This window comes from Antedon mediterranea, chromosome 1 (genome assembly GCF_964355755.1).
Source record: "Antedon mediterranea chromosome 1, ecAntMedi1.1, whole genome shotgun sequence".
NCBI classification, from domain to species: Eukaryota; Metazoa; Echinodermata; class Crinoidea; order Comatulida; family Antedonidae; genus Antedon; species Antedon mediterranea.
In genome coordinates this window covers 37,525,711-37,540,726 of record NC_092670.1, presented here as the reverse complement: position 1 = coordinate 37,540,726, position 15,016 = coordinate 37,525,711, and the positions used below count along the sequence as shown (strand labels likewise).

Here is a 15,016-nt window from a genome sequence, read left to right as displayed (position 1 = left end):
CTTTAGACCAATAACACTTTGCCATGTCGGTGTTAGGAACTATACGTCGTCTGCTTCAAAATTGTGAGAGAAATAATCTCCAAAATAGATTTTTAAATTCTGTATGTAAATTCAATAAATCTATAATAATAATAAATATATTTGGTTCATAACGTGTTATTATATTCTGGTTTATAATTTTAAGTAGACAACAGAATAGAAATTATTTATTTAAATGAAAAATTTATTGTCAATAGGTACACGATTGGTCTAGCATTTCCAGGCCGTGTGTGGTGGATGATGCAATAAAACGCGGTGTATTTGTTTTCCTAACGGCTGGATTCAAATTTAATTATTATTGTATAACATTTTGTTTTGTTGTTTTTGACGGTATATTAAAATGCAAAAATATGAAAAACTTGAGAAAATTGGGGAAGGTATGTATAAATTGAATATCTATTAAGTTAAGTTTGAAAATGAGCTTACTTACCGATCATTCACGAATGAATAAATCCTATCGGTAGGCCTATATAAGTAAATCTAAACTCTAGGCCTAACAAAGGCAGGGTCAGCGACAGCGATCAATTAAAGCGGTCCGCGACCAGGACGGAAAACAAACCACACCATATATAAGCTAGGCCTAGAGATTTTTTAAAATGGGAATTGTGTATGCTTCCAAACATACATAAGGCTTAGGCCTAGATATTAATACTTAACATTTTTTTAAAACAATTTTCTAACCGAAATTAATTTTTTTTAATTTACAATTTTTTTGACCAAAATTCTGTTTCTTTGTTGTGAAAGTGTGCAAACTTAGGCGCTAGTTCCGTTTCGCACCTGTCATTTATTTCGACTCAAAATGTGTTAAGAAACTTTATCGTGAGTACCACACCTTAGAATTAGGCCTCAAAAATACTTTTACGAAGGAGATCACACAAAAAGTAAAAAATAAATGCTTTAAATTGATGAATTTACAGACGTGTTTCTCGCACATCGGTTCATCAATTTCGCATACGCCATGTTCAATGTTGTTGTTTCTATGGAGCGCCAAAGGAGCAATCATAATAGAGGGCTAAAAACTCAATATAATGCGTATATTTAATGCATTTATTGGTGAAAATTACGTTCAATTTTACTATACTGTATTTTGTCAATGTCAATGCAACAAAACCCTAGGCCTAAATCAGCATCACTACCATGGAGTAATCACTACCTAGCCTAGGCCTAGGCCTAATAAGACTAAGAGGAATATTATTTAGATCATTGAGGTATAAATAAAAACTACAGTACATGTAATATGATGATGAATTTGTCGATTTTCATTCTTAAAAGTTAACGAAAACTGCGAAAACCATGTACAGTATCAACAGTAACATTTTTTTTTGCATTGACATTGACAAAATATATTAAAATTGAACGTAATTTTCACCAATAAATGCATTAAATATACGCATTATATTGAGTTTTTAGCCCTCTATTATGATTGCTCTTTTGGCGCTCCATAAAAACTACAACATTGAACATGGCGTATGGAACCGATGTGCGAGAAACACGTCTGTAAATTCATCACTTTAAAGCATTTATTTTTTACTTTTTGTGTGATCTCCTTCGTAAAAGTATTTTTGAGGCCTAATTCTAAGGTGTGGTACTCACGATAAAGTTTCTTAACACATTTTGAGTCGAAATAAATGACAGGTGCGAAACGGAACTAGCGCCCAAACTTATACTAATATTATTTGATTTGATTTGAATAGGTACTTATGGAACAGTATTTAAAGCAAAGAACAAAGATACGCAGGAAATCGTAGCTCTAAAGAGAGTACGTCTTGATGACGATGATGAGGTATGTACTGTATGGCCGGCCGGCTATTATTGAGATGGGGAAACTGCAATCGGTAGATTCATCTGTGCTTGTAAAAGCCTATCGGTGTGGTCCATGCATGTAACTAACATTTTGTGTATAGACTATTGGTACTTGACCATTCTGGTGTCTATATCAGCACAGCGTAGTGCCTAAGACAAGATAGAAATCTTTACATTAGACCAAGTGGTCAACGGTGCCAATTAAAAAAATAATAAATAAAGCTTTGTCTTAACTATCAAACTAGTTTTACCAAAAAAGTGTGGCGTGTCCAAATATAGCCAAATATGGTAGTGGTATGACATCATCATGTCCATATATGGGCACATCACATTTTTTTGTCACATAAAGGTCTGTCTACACTATCAAACTAGTTTGACAAATATGGTAGTGCAGTGATACACCCAAATATGGTAGTGGTATGACATCATCATGTCCATATTATATGGACATGATGATGTCATACCACTACCATATTTGTGTGTATTATAGGCACATCAAATTTTGTTTCCAAGTTTGAGTGTAGACAGAGCTTTACTGTGTTTTATCATTAGGGTGTACCAAGCTCAGCATTAAGAGAAATCTGCCTGTTAAAGGAACTAAAACACAAGAATATTGTTCGCCTTCACGATGTACTACACAGCGAGAAGCGGTTGACTTTAGTGTTTGAATATTGCGATCAAGACTTGAAGAAGTACTTTGATGCATGCAATGGAGAAATAGACCAGGATGTTGTCAAAGCATTCATGTATCAGTTGCTACGGGGTTTAGCATTTTGCCATAGCAACAACGTCTTGCATCGTGACCTCAAACCACAGAATCTACTTATTAATACAGTAAATATATTAGTATTACAAAAATGTTTAAATATCATTTCTATTGTTTTTATTTATTTATTTTTTTGTTATATTTATTTCCTCCAGAGAATACAATATATACAGCAGAAAAATAAATAAAAACAAAATTAAATATAAAATAGCTTGAGTGATGTGCTGATAGGAGGAAAGGAAGGCATACTAAGAAGGATGTTTGGAATCCACAATGCACCCATCAGCAAAACACAAAATCAATTAATGATGGTACAAAACCCATTCTGTTTTGCCTTTTCTAATAATACTGTATAAATTAAATTAATTTTAAGAAAGTTAAAAATATTGTTTTGAGGATACCTAATTTTCAGATATTTCTTTCAAGCCAGTTACAGTGTTTAATACATACTAGAGTGCTGTAACAGTACAGGTGGTCCAAATAATTTTTTTTTCAGAATGGAGACCTAAAGCTTGCAGATTTTGGTCTTGCTCGTGCGTTTGGTATACCTGTCAGGTGCTACTCAGCTGAAGTTGTCACCCTCTGGTACCGTCCTCCTGATGTTCTTTTTGGTGCTAAAGTTTACACAACATCAATTGATATGTGGTCCGCTGGATGTATATTCGCAGGTTGTAAAAATGTGTATAATTTTTAAAAGATAATTGCACAGTTTCGATGGATTCTATTTTAGCTCTGTCTGCACTATCAAACGTTATGTGGCAAAAAAGTGTGATGTGCCCATATATGGACATGTCATGGATGATGTCATAGCACTACTATATTTGGGTATATAACTACCATATTTGGGCCCATCACACTTTTTTTGTCAAACTAGTTTGATAGCGTAGACAGAGCCTTATAGCTACAGTATAGTGTATACTCATTCATTCATTTCCTTTATTTTGGATAGTACAAAACAAAAAGAGAAAATGTCACAAGGAAATTAACAATAGCATCTTCCTCAAAAACAACCTAAATTATCATAAAATATCAATTTGCACCAACCATAGAGATATTATAGTGAACTATAATATCTCTATGCACCAACACAGATGCAGTTTGGATTGTGGAAATACATTAACTATGGTTGTAATCAGACTATTACGACTGTCATGCATTCTCTTCTTAAAACTATGAATGGAGTTCCTCAAATATTCATAAAATGAGGGAATATTATTCATAACAAACATCATACATTAACACAATATATTTATAGTACAGTATGTTAGAAATTACAGAAAAAACTGTACATTCACAGTAAAATGAATAAAGTACTGTACAGTAATAGTTATTTCAAATATGAACAGTGCCTTCTTTCTACATTCTTTTAAATTTTAATATTCAAATGAACATTTTTATTTTTTTTAAATATAAATTACCATCAGAATCCCCTACTATTTTAAATTTGTAATATATTGTATAATTGTTTTTGCCATTAACTGTGCGTTATTATTGGTTTAATCATTAATTAATCATTATAGAGATGGGTAATGCGGGACGACCACTATTTCCGGGGAATGATGTTGAGGATCAACTGAAACGTATATTTAAACTTCTGGGAACACCTACAGAAGAGACATGGCCAGGCGTCTCTAAACATCCAGATTACAAGGTATAACGCTCTGTCTACACTATCAAACTAGTGCCCAAATGTGGTGGTGATATGTGAGCACCTCACATTTTTTTGTCACATACAATTTGATAGTGTAGACAGTCTAATGAGCAAGATTATGCACTATTGTTGTACCTTAGTGTAGTGCATTTAATAATACCTGCAACATAAAACTTAAACATAATGAAAAGCCCTGTGACCAGATTATTGTGTTTTTTATACTTTGTTAAGAGCGTTGTCTGTGTACAAAGTTTTAAATATTTTTATATATTTGACAATAAATGCTGTGCAAGCAGCGCATTCATTCAGAAACGTAACCTGCACTTAAAGGTGCTATAACAAAATAGTGTGCATTTCACATTGAAACAAATGCATTATATATATATTTGTTATAATTTCAGCCCTTCCCAATATATCCAATGTCAATGTCACTGTCAAGTATTGTTCCCAACATCAGCTCAAAAGGTCGTGACCTTCTACAAGTAAGTTTTTTTTTTGTGTCCCATTTTATTTCTTCGCTTAAGTTAATAGACAACAGACAGAAATAAAGTTAAGAACGCTTGTTCAGATAGAATTTCAGGGCTTTTTTGTTAGGGGATAAATACTGCAGGTAAGGTTTTAAAATGGACCTGAAATGGACTTTCGATTTTCAAGAAATTCACACATGTTATTTAAATGTATCAAATTAACACAAACCCATACAAATAAAAACAAAATGTATAGTATTTTGAGTAAAAACGAAATTTTAAGATACCATGGTAAATTAGCGAAAATTACTCACGCCATTGCAATATTCTATTTCAACGGCCGTCGGAAGCCTCTATATTCACGACGTCACATATACACGACGATGATATCGAGAGCGTGTATGCCGCCCGATAGTCAGTGAATGATCGACGGCCTGGAAAGATACGCGAAGCGTTGACACTAATACTAATTTATTCAATATCTAATGTTGTTGAAATATAGGTCCCTAAAATGTACTTTGTTTGTTCTAAAACCCAAATTTAGAAGGCCTACCTCCCAAACCTTTACTAGGCCTAGGCCCCCAATCTAGCGCGCGGAGTCGATCCACCACCCACATCATGCGGCGAGGCTCCGTTTCATGTGCATCCAAGGACCAAAGCGATATCAACAACTTGCTGCGCTCATTGTCAAGCTAAAGTAAAATATGAATAAAATTCGTTTTCGAACTGCCTGATTCGTGACAAATAAATTGTCATCTCATATTACTAATTTAATTCTGCTAAACTAAAAACTAAAGAAACTAACACATTTTAGCAGTATAAATTACGAACGATATACAAAATACACAAACGGAAAATATGGATACGCATCATTGCGCACGGAGCTGTATCCCGGACAACGTTGCCAGGCCAACTTCGGTATTTCCAGAAAAAAAACGTTGATTTTAAGATTTTAAATCGTCATTTACTCGATGAATAACCGTTTATACGGTAATAATTTTATCTAAAATAATTCTAAATACGTTTCTGCAAATGCACAAGCATTTTTTAGAAAATACTCCATAGATTTCAAGAGTTATAGCCAAAAAACTGCAAATTGTCCATTGGAGGGATAGGAATATATTCGCAAAGTGACGTCACCCGCGAATTTTTTTGATTTTCAAATGGGGCTTTCCCCAAAAGGACCAATTTATTTGGTAACAATATACATTCTAGCAATACCTAATAGCCCCCAAAACATCATTCTATAATGAAAAAAATCGAAAATCCATTTCAGGTCCATTTTAAGTAGTTATTTGTATACATGTTTGTGTAAAGCTCTGTCTTCACTATCAAACTTTGTGACAAAAAATGGGATGTGCGATAATTTCTTATCATTACCATATTTAAGCAAATCACACTATTTTTGTCAAACTAGTTTGTCTGTCTACACAGAGTTTTAGATCAGAAAGGTTGAGAATGCGGTGACCATGACATTTTGAATTTGTTTTATTTCCGTCGTTCACGATATTTGAAAATAAGAAAAACACATTTTTCAAGTTTTGCATAGAATTTAGTTTATTGAAATTTCTTTACATGATTTATTTTGCGTGATATAACGAGTGGGAGGTTACATCCTATACAGGTGTATTCTTATGTATAGCTCCAGGCTACCTATGTGAACACCTTTAATGATTTATTTGTATATCATGAAAACCGAATGATTTACACAACAACAAAAATCCAATACTGTAAAAGATTTTAACTTGACGACATTTTTTGTTGTTGCATTGAATTCTGCTTTCCTTTTACACAGTGCAATTATTATGTCTTATTAAAGAGAAGTAAAGATTGACGGAAGCCTTAAAATAATATTGTTATAGAAAATAATACAGCAGTACACTACAGCTATTTAATATTAACTGCACTACAATACAAAAGTTGTTGTATTCTGCTCTACATAATACATATAGACATTACTACTATATTGCTAAAGTGTCTGTGACTTGTACCCCCAAATTCATATAAGAACCTCCTACCATACTAAATTTAGCCTTTCTCTACACATGTATTATACTGTTTTGCATACTGTACACTGAATTAGGGAGGTCTTTAATTGTCTAGGTGTATTTATTAAAAGCACAGACACCTTGTTATCGTGAATTTATTTACATGACGTAGGTTTAGAAAATTGTTTTGTAAATGTATGTCTGCATTTTGAGTTATCAACATTCAAGTATTGTGTGGTTGCAATCCATCTTTGAATGATTTTAATCTTTTTTTTCCATGACAGACACATCTCATTGATTTCCATACAAATCTGTTGTGTATGTAATTATATATGATGCAGGTGATTTCACAAAGACTGTTCCATTTCGTTGCCTTTATCTGCTATCAATTATATAGTGTATTGACCTAGTAGCTGGGCTTTAACAATGCCTAGGCCCAACCTTCCAGAATTCAATACCATGCACAGCTCTCTTCCTGAAAGTGGCATACTATTATTTGACATCGGATACAAATATGAACACAATACATATATACACTTTATACAAATCATATCAACAACAAATGATTTACTGCAATTTACTGCAGTAGTAGCCATTTGATTTCCCATTGCATTTCAGTTTTAACCTCCGACTCCGACCGATTTTCCGTACCCAACGTGAATCCATTTCTGGCGTAGCTTCTCTGCCTCTTCGATCGTTAGTTCTGTTATTATCTTTTTATTTTCTCTTTTTAAAATTTCAATGACTTCAAATTCATCATCGGATACCGACTCTACCTGCAGTCCTTTCCATTTCAGTTCAATGTAGTCCTTCAAGGCCTAAAAGTGGAAGATATACATTGTTATTTTATTATAGCAAATACTGTATCAATAATTTATGTAGTGGAGTTGTAACTTGGTAGTTTAATAAGCTTTCCTCCCAATCCCAAGTTGCAATATTTACATAGGGCCTGGGTTTGCAACTCCCAACCCTTTCTAAACCACTCCCCAAGCCTCAAATAGATTTCCTTTGATATAAGCACTTTTATTTTATCCATCCTGTAATTGGCAAGTTACTGGCTGTTGGATGTGTATGAAATAAACAAGATTAAAAGTTGTTCATTTTTGTTTAATCTGTGTAGTAGAATTAAATATTTTATTGATGTATTTATGGCATGGAAGTGACAAAATGCATTGTACTAAACAAAAAAAGTAGTAATATAGTTGTGTAATAAACATTTGGTCCTTGTAAATATTCTATTTATAAATCCATTGGGATTCAGTAAAGCTTTAAAAGTAATCAGGTACGCTCCCTTGATGGCATTCTAGGCCCATTACATCATGGAATCAGTGTACTACTCAATAGACATACTGTACTTGCAGCTCCAGAGAAGAGGTTAGCTTTGAAGGTAACGAGAACACCGTCGATTCACCAGTAGGCTAATCCCATTGATGAGAAGTTCAAAGGTCATGCCAATCATCAAGGTACCTATAATCATAAATAGTTTTAAAGAAGATTCATCGCAAACCCTGACGGGTCGTTGAATGCCATTCATATGTACGATGAAACAAGTGACAAAAATGAGAACAGCTTGACTTCAACAACGTGATGTGAGAAATGATAGTAGAAAGTGAATTACTGCTTAGTAACAACATTGAGGAAGACATTTCAGTTCAATTTTCTTTACTATGTCATACTGTGACTATGTAGTCAATTTTTTTTTGCTGGTTCTTAATAAGATTGAAAAAGTAAAACAATCTTTAATAAAAATGGAATTTTCAAAGGTTTTTTAGAAATATTTTTAAAAAAAATCAATAAATGTTTATAAAAAAAAAAGTTTGAAAAAGGTCATGTTTAAACCATATTGTACAATTAAAACTTGTTTATACTGTAAAAGAAAGAAACTTGACCATAGTAGTGTGAAAGGTCATTCTTATAATCTGTGGAAAATAGAGTTTTTTCCATGAATTCACTAATTAGTAATAGTAGTGGTTACAGTATACTGCTCAAAGAGAAAACAATAGGTTCTTTTTAAAACATTGTATGCTTACTAACTAACTAACGTTCCGTTACTCAAGAAAAAAAAAAAATTATACTTTTGTTAAGTTTCAATAAAAACTGTCTTTTGACTTTTAGTTTATGATCAATTACAGAATTTCATGTAAGTTAATGCTACGTAAATCCGATGTTTCCAAAGATTGGACAAGTTCAGGTGAAAAAATGCTTTCAAATTTACAAAATGGTTAGTTTTCAAGATTTGGTGAAATGCTTTGCACAACAATCTTGAAATAAAGAAAGAATAGCATCTTTTGAAGAAAAAAAAAATAAAGAAACTTGACAATCACAATGGTTATCCGCAGTAAAAGTGGATGACAAATTAAATACTGTGACGTGATTTGGTGACTCGGTGTGAAACATTGATAAACGTGATCGAAAGAAAGTGCAACACTCAAAAGAACACATCACAACCAACACCTTAAAAAACCATCCTTAAATAGAAGTAGAATCAAGTTGTGGAAATTGTTGAAATAAGAAAAACGTTTGGAAGAAACTGAACAAAATAGTGTTTTAGAAATAGAATGAGTCCACAAAAGACAAGAATTAAAGAAGTGTTTTACTGTAAATGTTACCTCAAATGCATAAAGCCAACAAAAAGTAGAATCAAGTTGTGGAGATTGTCGAAATATGGAGAACGTTTTGAAAGAACTGAAGAAAATAGTGTTTTAGAAATAGAATGAGTCCACAAAAGACCAGAATTAAATAAGTGTTCTAACTTTAAATGTTACCTCAAATGCATAAAGCCAACAAAACGAATGCTGGTTAAAAAATCTTGCTTGTTCCTCTGGATTAAGCCTGGTAACCACCATGTACAGTCCGTGGGATGACATGCTGATGCTCTGTTATGACGTCGCAAAGATGAACTATTCTAGCAGTATTGTTTCTGATAGTTACGTATGAATGGAGGTACGCTACTGACACCTGTAAAATGTCTTGTTGTTGTACCACCGGTTAACCAATGAACAATATTGACACTCGTGTGTATAGTACGTGTATGTCGTTGGGCTGATTCTGTCAACAAAACGTCTGCAAATGATGACACTTTTAGCTTTCTTCTACTTCCTCACTACCACGGAGCTTTCAATTGAAATGATTCAAATACTGTACGATGTATTTGTATGCTGACATGCATGGTTGGACGAATTACAATTGAAACAAATCCTCGAAATACTAGCTTTTGCCAATTTGTCTGATGGAAAATTCCCGGACTTGTAAACAAATACTTTACTTGAGTGACGTCATTGTTTTTATGAATACACAGACATATTTCCAGGTACTTAATTATACAAAGGACCATTGAGCCACTGTTAAGTAGTGAGACATGGTGGAAAGTTTTAAACTCATTAAGTACATGCATTTTTTAACCTTGCTATTTTATAAAATCACGGTTATTTGAGATTTTTTTACCCGGATCAGTTAGTTTTTATGGTCAAATTGTCGGTAACTTTTGGTGGTTAGGTTACTGACTTTTTACCCAGCGAAGTAAGCATGACTGTGCCCAAGGCTGCCCTAGACATTTGTACCTCCTGGTCTTGAAAGATGCATTTTGATTCGATTCCAAACGAAATTGATAGTTTAATTTACCGTCTATATGCTCCTTTTTCAATAGCTATGACCTATGACCTACCCTATGCAAATTTCGTTAATTGGTTACTATTCATCAATTTTGTTGTTGTCCACGGTACATCTGCATGCATGGCTGAACCAAACGGAAAAGACTGCCGCAACACCGTAAACGGATGTATAATTCCGTGTATACTATTATGATTTAAATTACCGCACATTTTGAAAGCATGGGCACACACATGTCAAAACGGTGCATTATAGTATCCCGCTCACGATTGTTTTTCGTACGTAAGTTGGGGACCCCTTGTGTGAAAGATAGCCGAACTACTTCCTAAATATAACTAAACCTAACCCTCTAAATAATCTCTCCTCAACTTATGTACGAAAAGAAATATCGCATCCCGCTCACTTTAAGCCTTTAAAACCAATATACCTTTCATTTATTATCCCATTTTTATATTAGGTCATCGCGTATTAGACTACTTTACTTAGTTACATGTCACGTACGGCACGTCATCCACCCCGGACTACGTAACCATAAGTTGATTATTATAATAGTTTTATAATAAAACTTACGCCTCTTTATCTTATTAGTAACCAATAGGCCTAAAGCTGATAGTTTGACATTTCTGTGGGTTTGGCACTTTCCGCCATTGACCTTTACGGCAACATCATAATACTCCTCCAGTAATGATGAACTACGACTTGCCCAAAGGCTGTGGATTTCTTAAATTAAACCAAATTTGCACATTTTACTTGACGCATTTGTTTATATTCTAATTTTATTTGATTAAACATTTTGTTTGACAAAAAAAGTGTGATGTGCCCAAATATGGTAGTGATATGCCAAAATATGGTACTGATATTTTGTTGTCACATAAAGTTTGATGTAGACAGAGTTTTATATTATTATAATACGTCACTCATTTTGTATTTTTATCCAGTACATTGTAAAATATGGTGTTGATGTCTCTATCAAAAAATATATTTAGACAATATTTTAACCTTGTTAAATAGAATAACAAAAGCACAAAACAGAATAGGGTTCGGTTTGTGGCGAACTATGACCTTCCTATTGGTTCTGTACAAAAATCCGCAAAACACAATGAATGAATGAATTAACATGACGTAACTAGGTATTAAGTTTTAACTATTCCAATTAGAACCCATTTATATAGAACTTTATTTAAGGCTTAATTCACTGATTATTTATTGCATGCTTAAATATACATTTCTTTGCCTGTTGTGTTTATATATATATATATATTTTTTTTTTGTTTCCTCTTAGTCTATGTTGATATATTGCCACACGTATTTAAATTCATTTACAATATTGTTATTGTTTTGTTTGTTTTTTATGGATAATTTTAAAAAAAGAAAGAAAAGAAGAAAAAAAAACCTTTCGAGGAACATTGACGTTTTAGAGAACTTTGTATTAATTATGATTAATCTTCAATCTATAACATCTTTTGTCACGTGGTTTGCTTCCTCCTTAATGACCTCATTAATGAAATACTTGTTACTTCTGATAGCATCTTCTAATCTGCAACCCGTCTTTACGGATGTCTGCAGAAGACGGTCTCCAGCACTCCTACTTTGCTGACGTCAGTCCTGCCATTAAAGCCTGAGACGAATCTCTTCTGCCGTTTTAATGGTTAAGGTTGGTGTATATTGATGTCCTGAGAGACGTAGTCAAATCATGATGTCGATCCAAGAACACTTTAGTGACGTCACAACACTGTCACGTTGTCCAATCTCTTGCATTTTTGCCATCAATGGTATTTCGAAAGAGGATTGGCGATAAGCCTTGATCTTTAAATTATAGACCTATTTTAACAAACTTTGATGTTTTCGCCGTTCGTTCTGGAACGTTGTAAGTTCTAGATCTTCAGAAGTATGGAAAATCAGGACCAGTGACGGATGCCAATCGGATTTGTACAATGGAAACTTACTGATTTGTTAAGCAAAGCAGATAACACAAAATAAAGATCAAGAAAAAAGGATTTTAATGACTGAATCATTATGTATTTATTTCTTTAAAAAATTTACCGATGCATTATTTATAAACAATGATTTCTTAATTATACTATTGTATTTGGTATAGGCCTAATTTAAACATTTTGATACATGTCAGCACCTTTTACACAACACAAGCTATGGCATTTTGTTTGTAGGCATGCGCAGTTGTTTCGTTACGATGTATATTTCTAGAGCAATCAGAATATCTACTGTATTTCACAAGGTTGCAATCTTCGGTTTCATTCTATAACAGCCAATACGTCCGGTGCAATATTTAAATTTTGCTAGTTTTGTCTATAATGGCCAGTGTTTTAATTAAACTAAAATTATTTTAAATAATTAATTAAAAATATAAAAGAGCAGTTTAATGTAGCGAGTAATAAGGAATAGAGTAGGCCTACTAATTTTAAGTGGCTATTAGTAATGGTACGGTAGTTTTTAACATCTCTTAAAATGGAATGTGTATCTGTTGAAACTGATATAAATAAATGCTTTTGGGAATCGTAACGATACGATCGAATCATTATTCCATAAGAACGTCATATTGCACTGTACTCTAAACATCTTGATGTTTAGTTATTATTAAATTATTATTTTATTTTGTAAAGGTACTTTTATTTTGTAACATTTAAGAGATATTGAAATAAATGATATTATTTAATCCATGTTTTTTTTCTTTCTTTGTGTGGGGGCATTTTGAAGGCAACAAATGACCTACAAATTAACTAATAAAGACAAATAGAAACCCCGTATAATATTTCAAATTACAAATCGTTGCAAATCATTGGTTACCACCTTGTGATTTTTCAATTGGCGCTTCGTCTTAACACGAGAACCAAGCTTTCTGTTAATCTCTGTCTACACTATCAAACTTCATGTGACATAAAAATGTGATGTGCATATATGGACATGATGATGTCATATCACTACCATATTTGGGCACATCACACTTTTTTTGTCAAACTAGTTTGATAGTGTTAAGAAAAGACAGAAATGTGCCTAGAATATGCAAATTGTCAGTGACATTAATTGAACGCGCGCGTACAGTACGTTTTGTTTTGTGTACAGTTAGAGTATATGAACATGATTTATTGTGAAGTACTGTAATTCAAATTACCTTTTGACGATTATTTATCATTTTTTAAAGATAACAAACGGAATGCATGAAGTAGTAATTTTCTTCGCAAATGTTATCTCAGTTTGACTGAAAAACGAGGTTAATGCGAAAATTATAGAATTCAGGATTAGTAAATGAAATAATAAAGTTTACAAGATTAGCAAGCACGAGACAGTTAACCCATGAAAGATTAGTTTAAACTAATTACTCCATGGTTAACCTTATAAACTCAGCTGGCCAATCGCAGATGAGATTAAATTCCAATCGATCATTTCACTCCCATTTCCGTATAGATTTTTTCTAAAGAGTAAATATATTTGTGCGTAGTAATCAAACTTGGAGAATACAATTACAACAAGACAAATGTAACATTAAGAGGTTGTTGAGTTAGTGGAAAACCATTTTCCTTCCTGAACGAAAGGAGACGGTAATATATAGAAAGATTAAACTGCGCATGCGTATAAGCCTAGCGTAAACTCCGGTTTGTTCATACTGTAGGCCTACTTGGTCGATCTACGCTCAGTCTATTCTTCAGCGACCGAACGATTTTTTTTTGTGTGTATCCTTTAATATGGAGGGATATAAAACAATTGATTTGATAACTTGCGTCCTCACTAATGGATACTTGCTGCTTGGCATGGGCCATTAGATGCAATTTCAAATTTGCAACGGAACATTTCGTCATACCATAGCGTATCTATATCATCAATTGGGCATATTATATATATTTTTTAATGAAAGGTTCTAGCACTTTTTAACACGTCATAAACCTTTAAAAAACAGAATATAGGCCAAGAAAGATCATAAAGAGGTGAACATATTTTGGACTAATGGTAAAATTAGTCGTAATTTCCAGAATGATAATGGCGATTGGTCTACTAGCGTTCCTCTAACATCTCCCACACCCCTGCCCCCTCCAACTAGACTCGTGCAAGAGTTGTCAAAACAATATAGATTATCTGATAAACTCTTAGAAAGCAGGAAGCCTTTTGCCATTTCCCCTGACTGTGCTGAAGAAGGTCATTTGGCGGTAGTTGATGGACCGATACATGACTAAACTACGGCTTTAATTGATGTGAAAAATATTCGTTTCTAAGATTTATATATTTTTTTTTAAAGTAAAATTGTTACGGTTTACTGTTCGGCTGCTCAGATTGCAGATCTAATTAAATATTCAATTCGATTTATATTCAAATAGAAATTCAATGACGTCATTTTACACGGAGCTTAAATTAATATTTATCGTAAAGCGGCAGGGTCACATTATGAAAGCGACCATTTTATCTCATTCACTCAACCAAATATCCATCAGATTCAAAATATAGAAGTATGACATTTATTGCAATTTTGTTTGCAAATAATCGATTAGACCTAACATGATGTGCATGTGGTGCGCCTACATTAAAAAAACATACATTTCTTCTTTTTTTTAAAGCTATTTTTAAAACGACAAACATCCACATCTTTAAGCAATAACTATAAAATTCTTTGAATATAATTATTTTCATTTGCGTTTATATTGTTTTAGTGTAATATGAATAAATATATGCAATAACACGGAGA

At 33.1% G+C, this 15,016-nt stretch overlaps 1 protein-coding gene and 1 long non-coding RNA gene across 2 annotated transcripts; one reads left to right on the top strand and one right to left on the bottom strand.

Annotated features, from left to right (window-relative positions):
* The first annotated feature begins 306 nt into the window (after positions 1-306).
* LOC140056520 (cyclin-dependent-like kinase 5) lies at positions 307-12,991 on the top strand. The gene is made up of 7 exons (XM_072101957.1): positions 307-416; positions 1,734-1,822; positions 2,395-2,676; positions 3,105-3,276; positions 4,129-4,259; positions 4,661-4,741; positions 11,850-12,991. Exons 1-7 carry the CDS (start codon positions 380-382, stop codon positions 11,943-11,945), a joined length of 888 nt encoding a protein of 295 aa, XP_071958058.1. The 5' UTR covers positions 307-379; the 3' UTR covers positions 11,946-12,991.
* Positions 6,257-9,878, bottom strand: LOC140056691 (uncharacterized). Its single transcript, XR_011846808.1, has 2 exons — positions 9,480-9,878; positions 6,257-7,532 (listed from the first exon to the last, which is right to left on the bottom strand). It is a non-coding gene; the product is annotated as an uncharacterized lncRNA (long non-coding RNA).
* Positions 12,992-15,016: the final 2,025 nt, after the last annotated feature.

Excerpts from the sequence above, each read along its gene's own strand:
- LOC140056520 (XM_072101957.1), top strand. The coding sequence starts at position 380 with ATGCAAAAATATGAAAAACTTGAGAAAATTGGGGAAG. Across the intron at positions 3,277-4,128 it reads CGCTGGATGTATATTCGCAG|AGATGGGTAATGCGGGACGA; the intron begins GTTGTAAAAATG and ends TAATCATTATAG. Across the intron at positions 4,742-11,849 it reads AAGGTCGTGACCTTCTACAA|CATCTTCTAATCTGCAACCC; the intron begins GTAAGTTTTTTT and ends TACTTCTGATAG.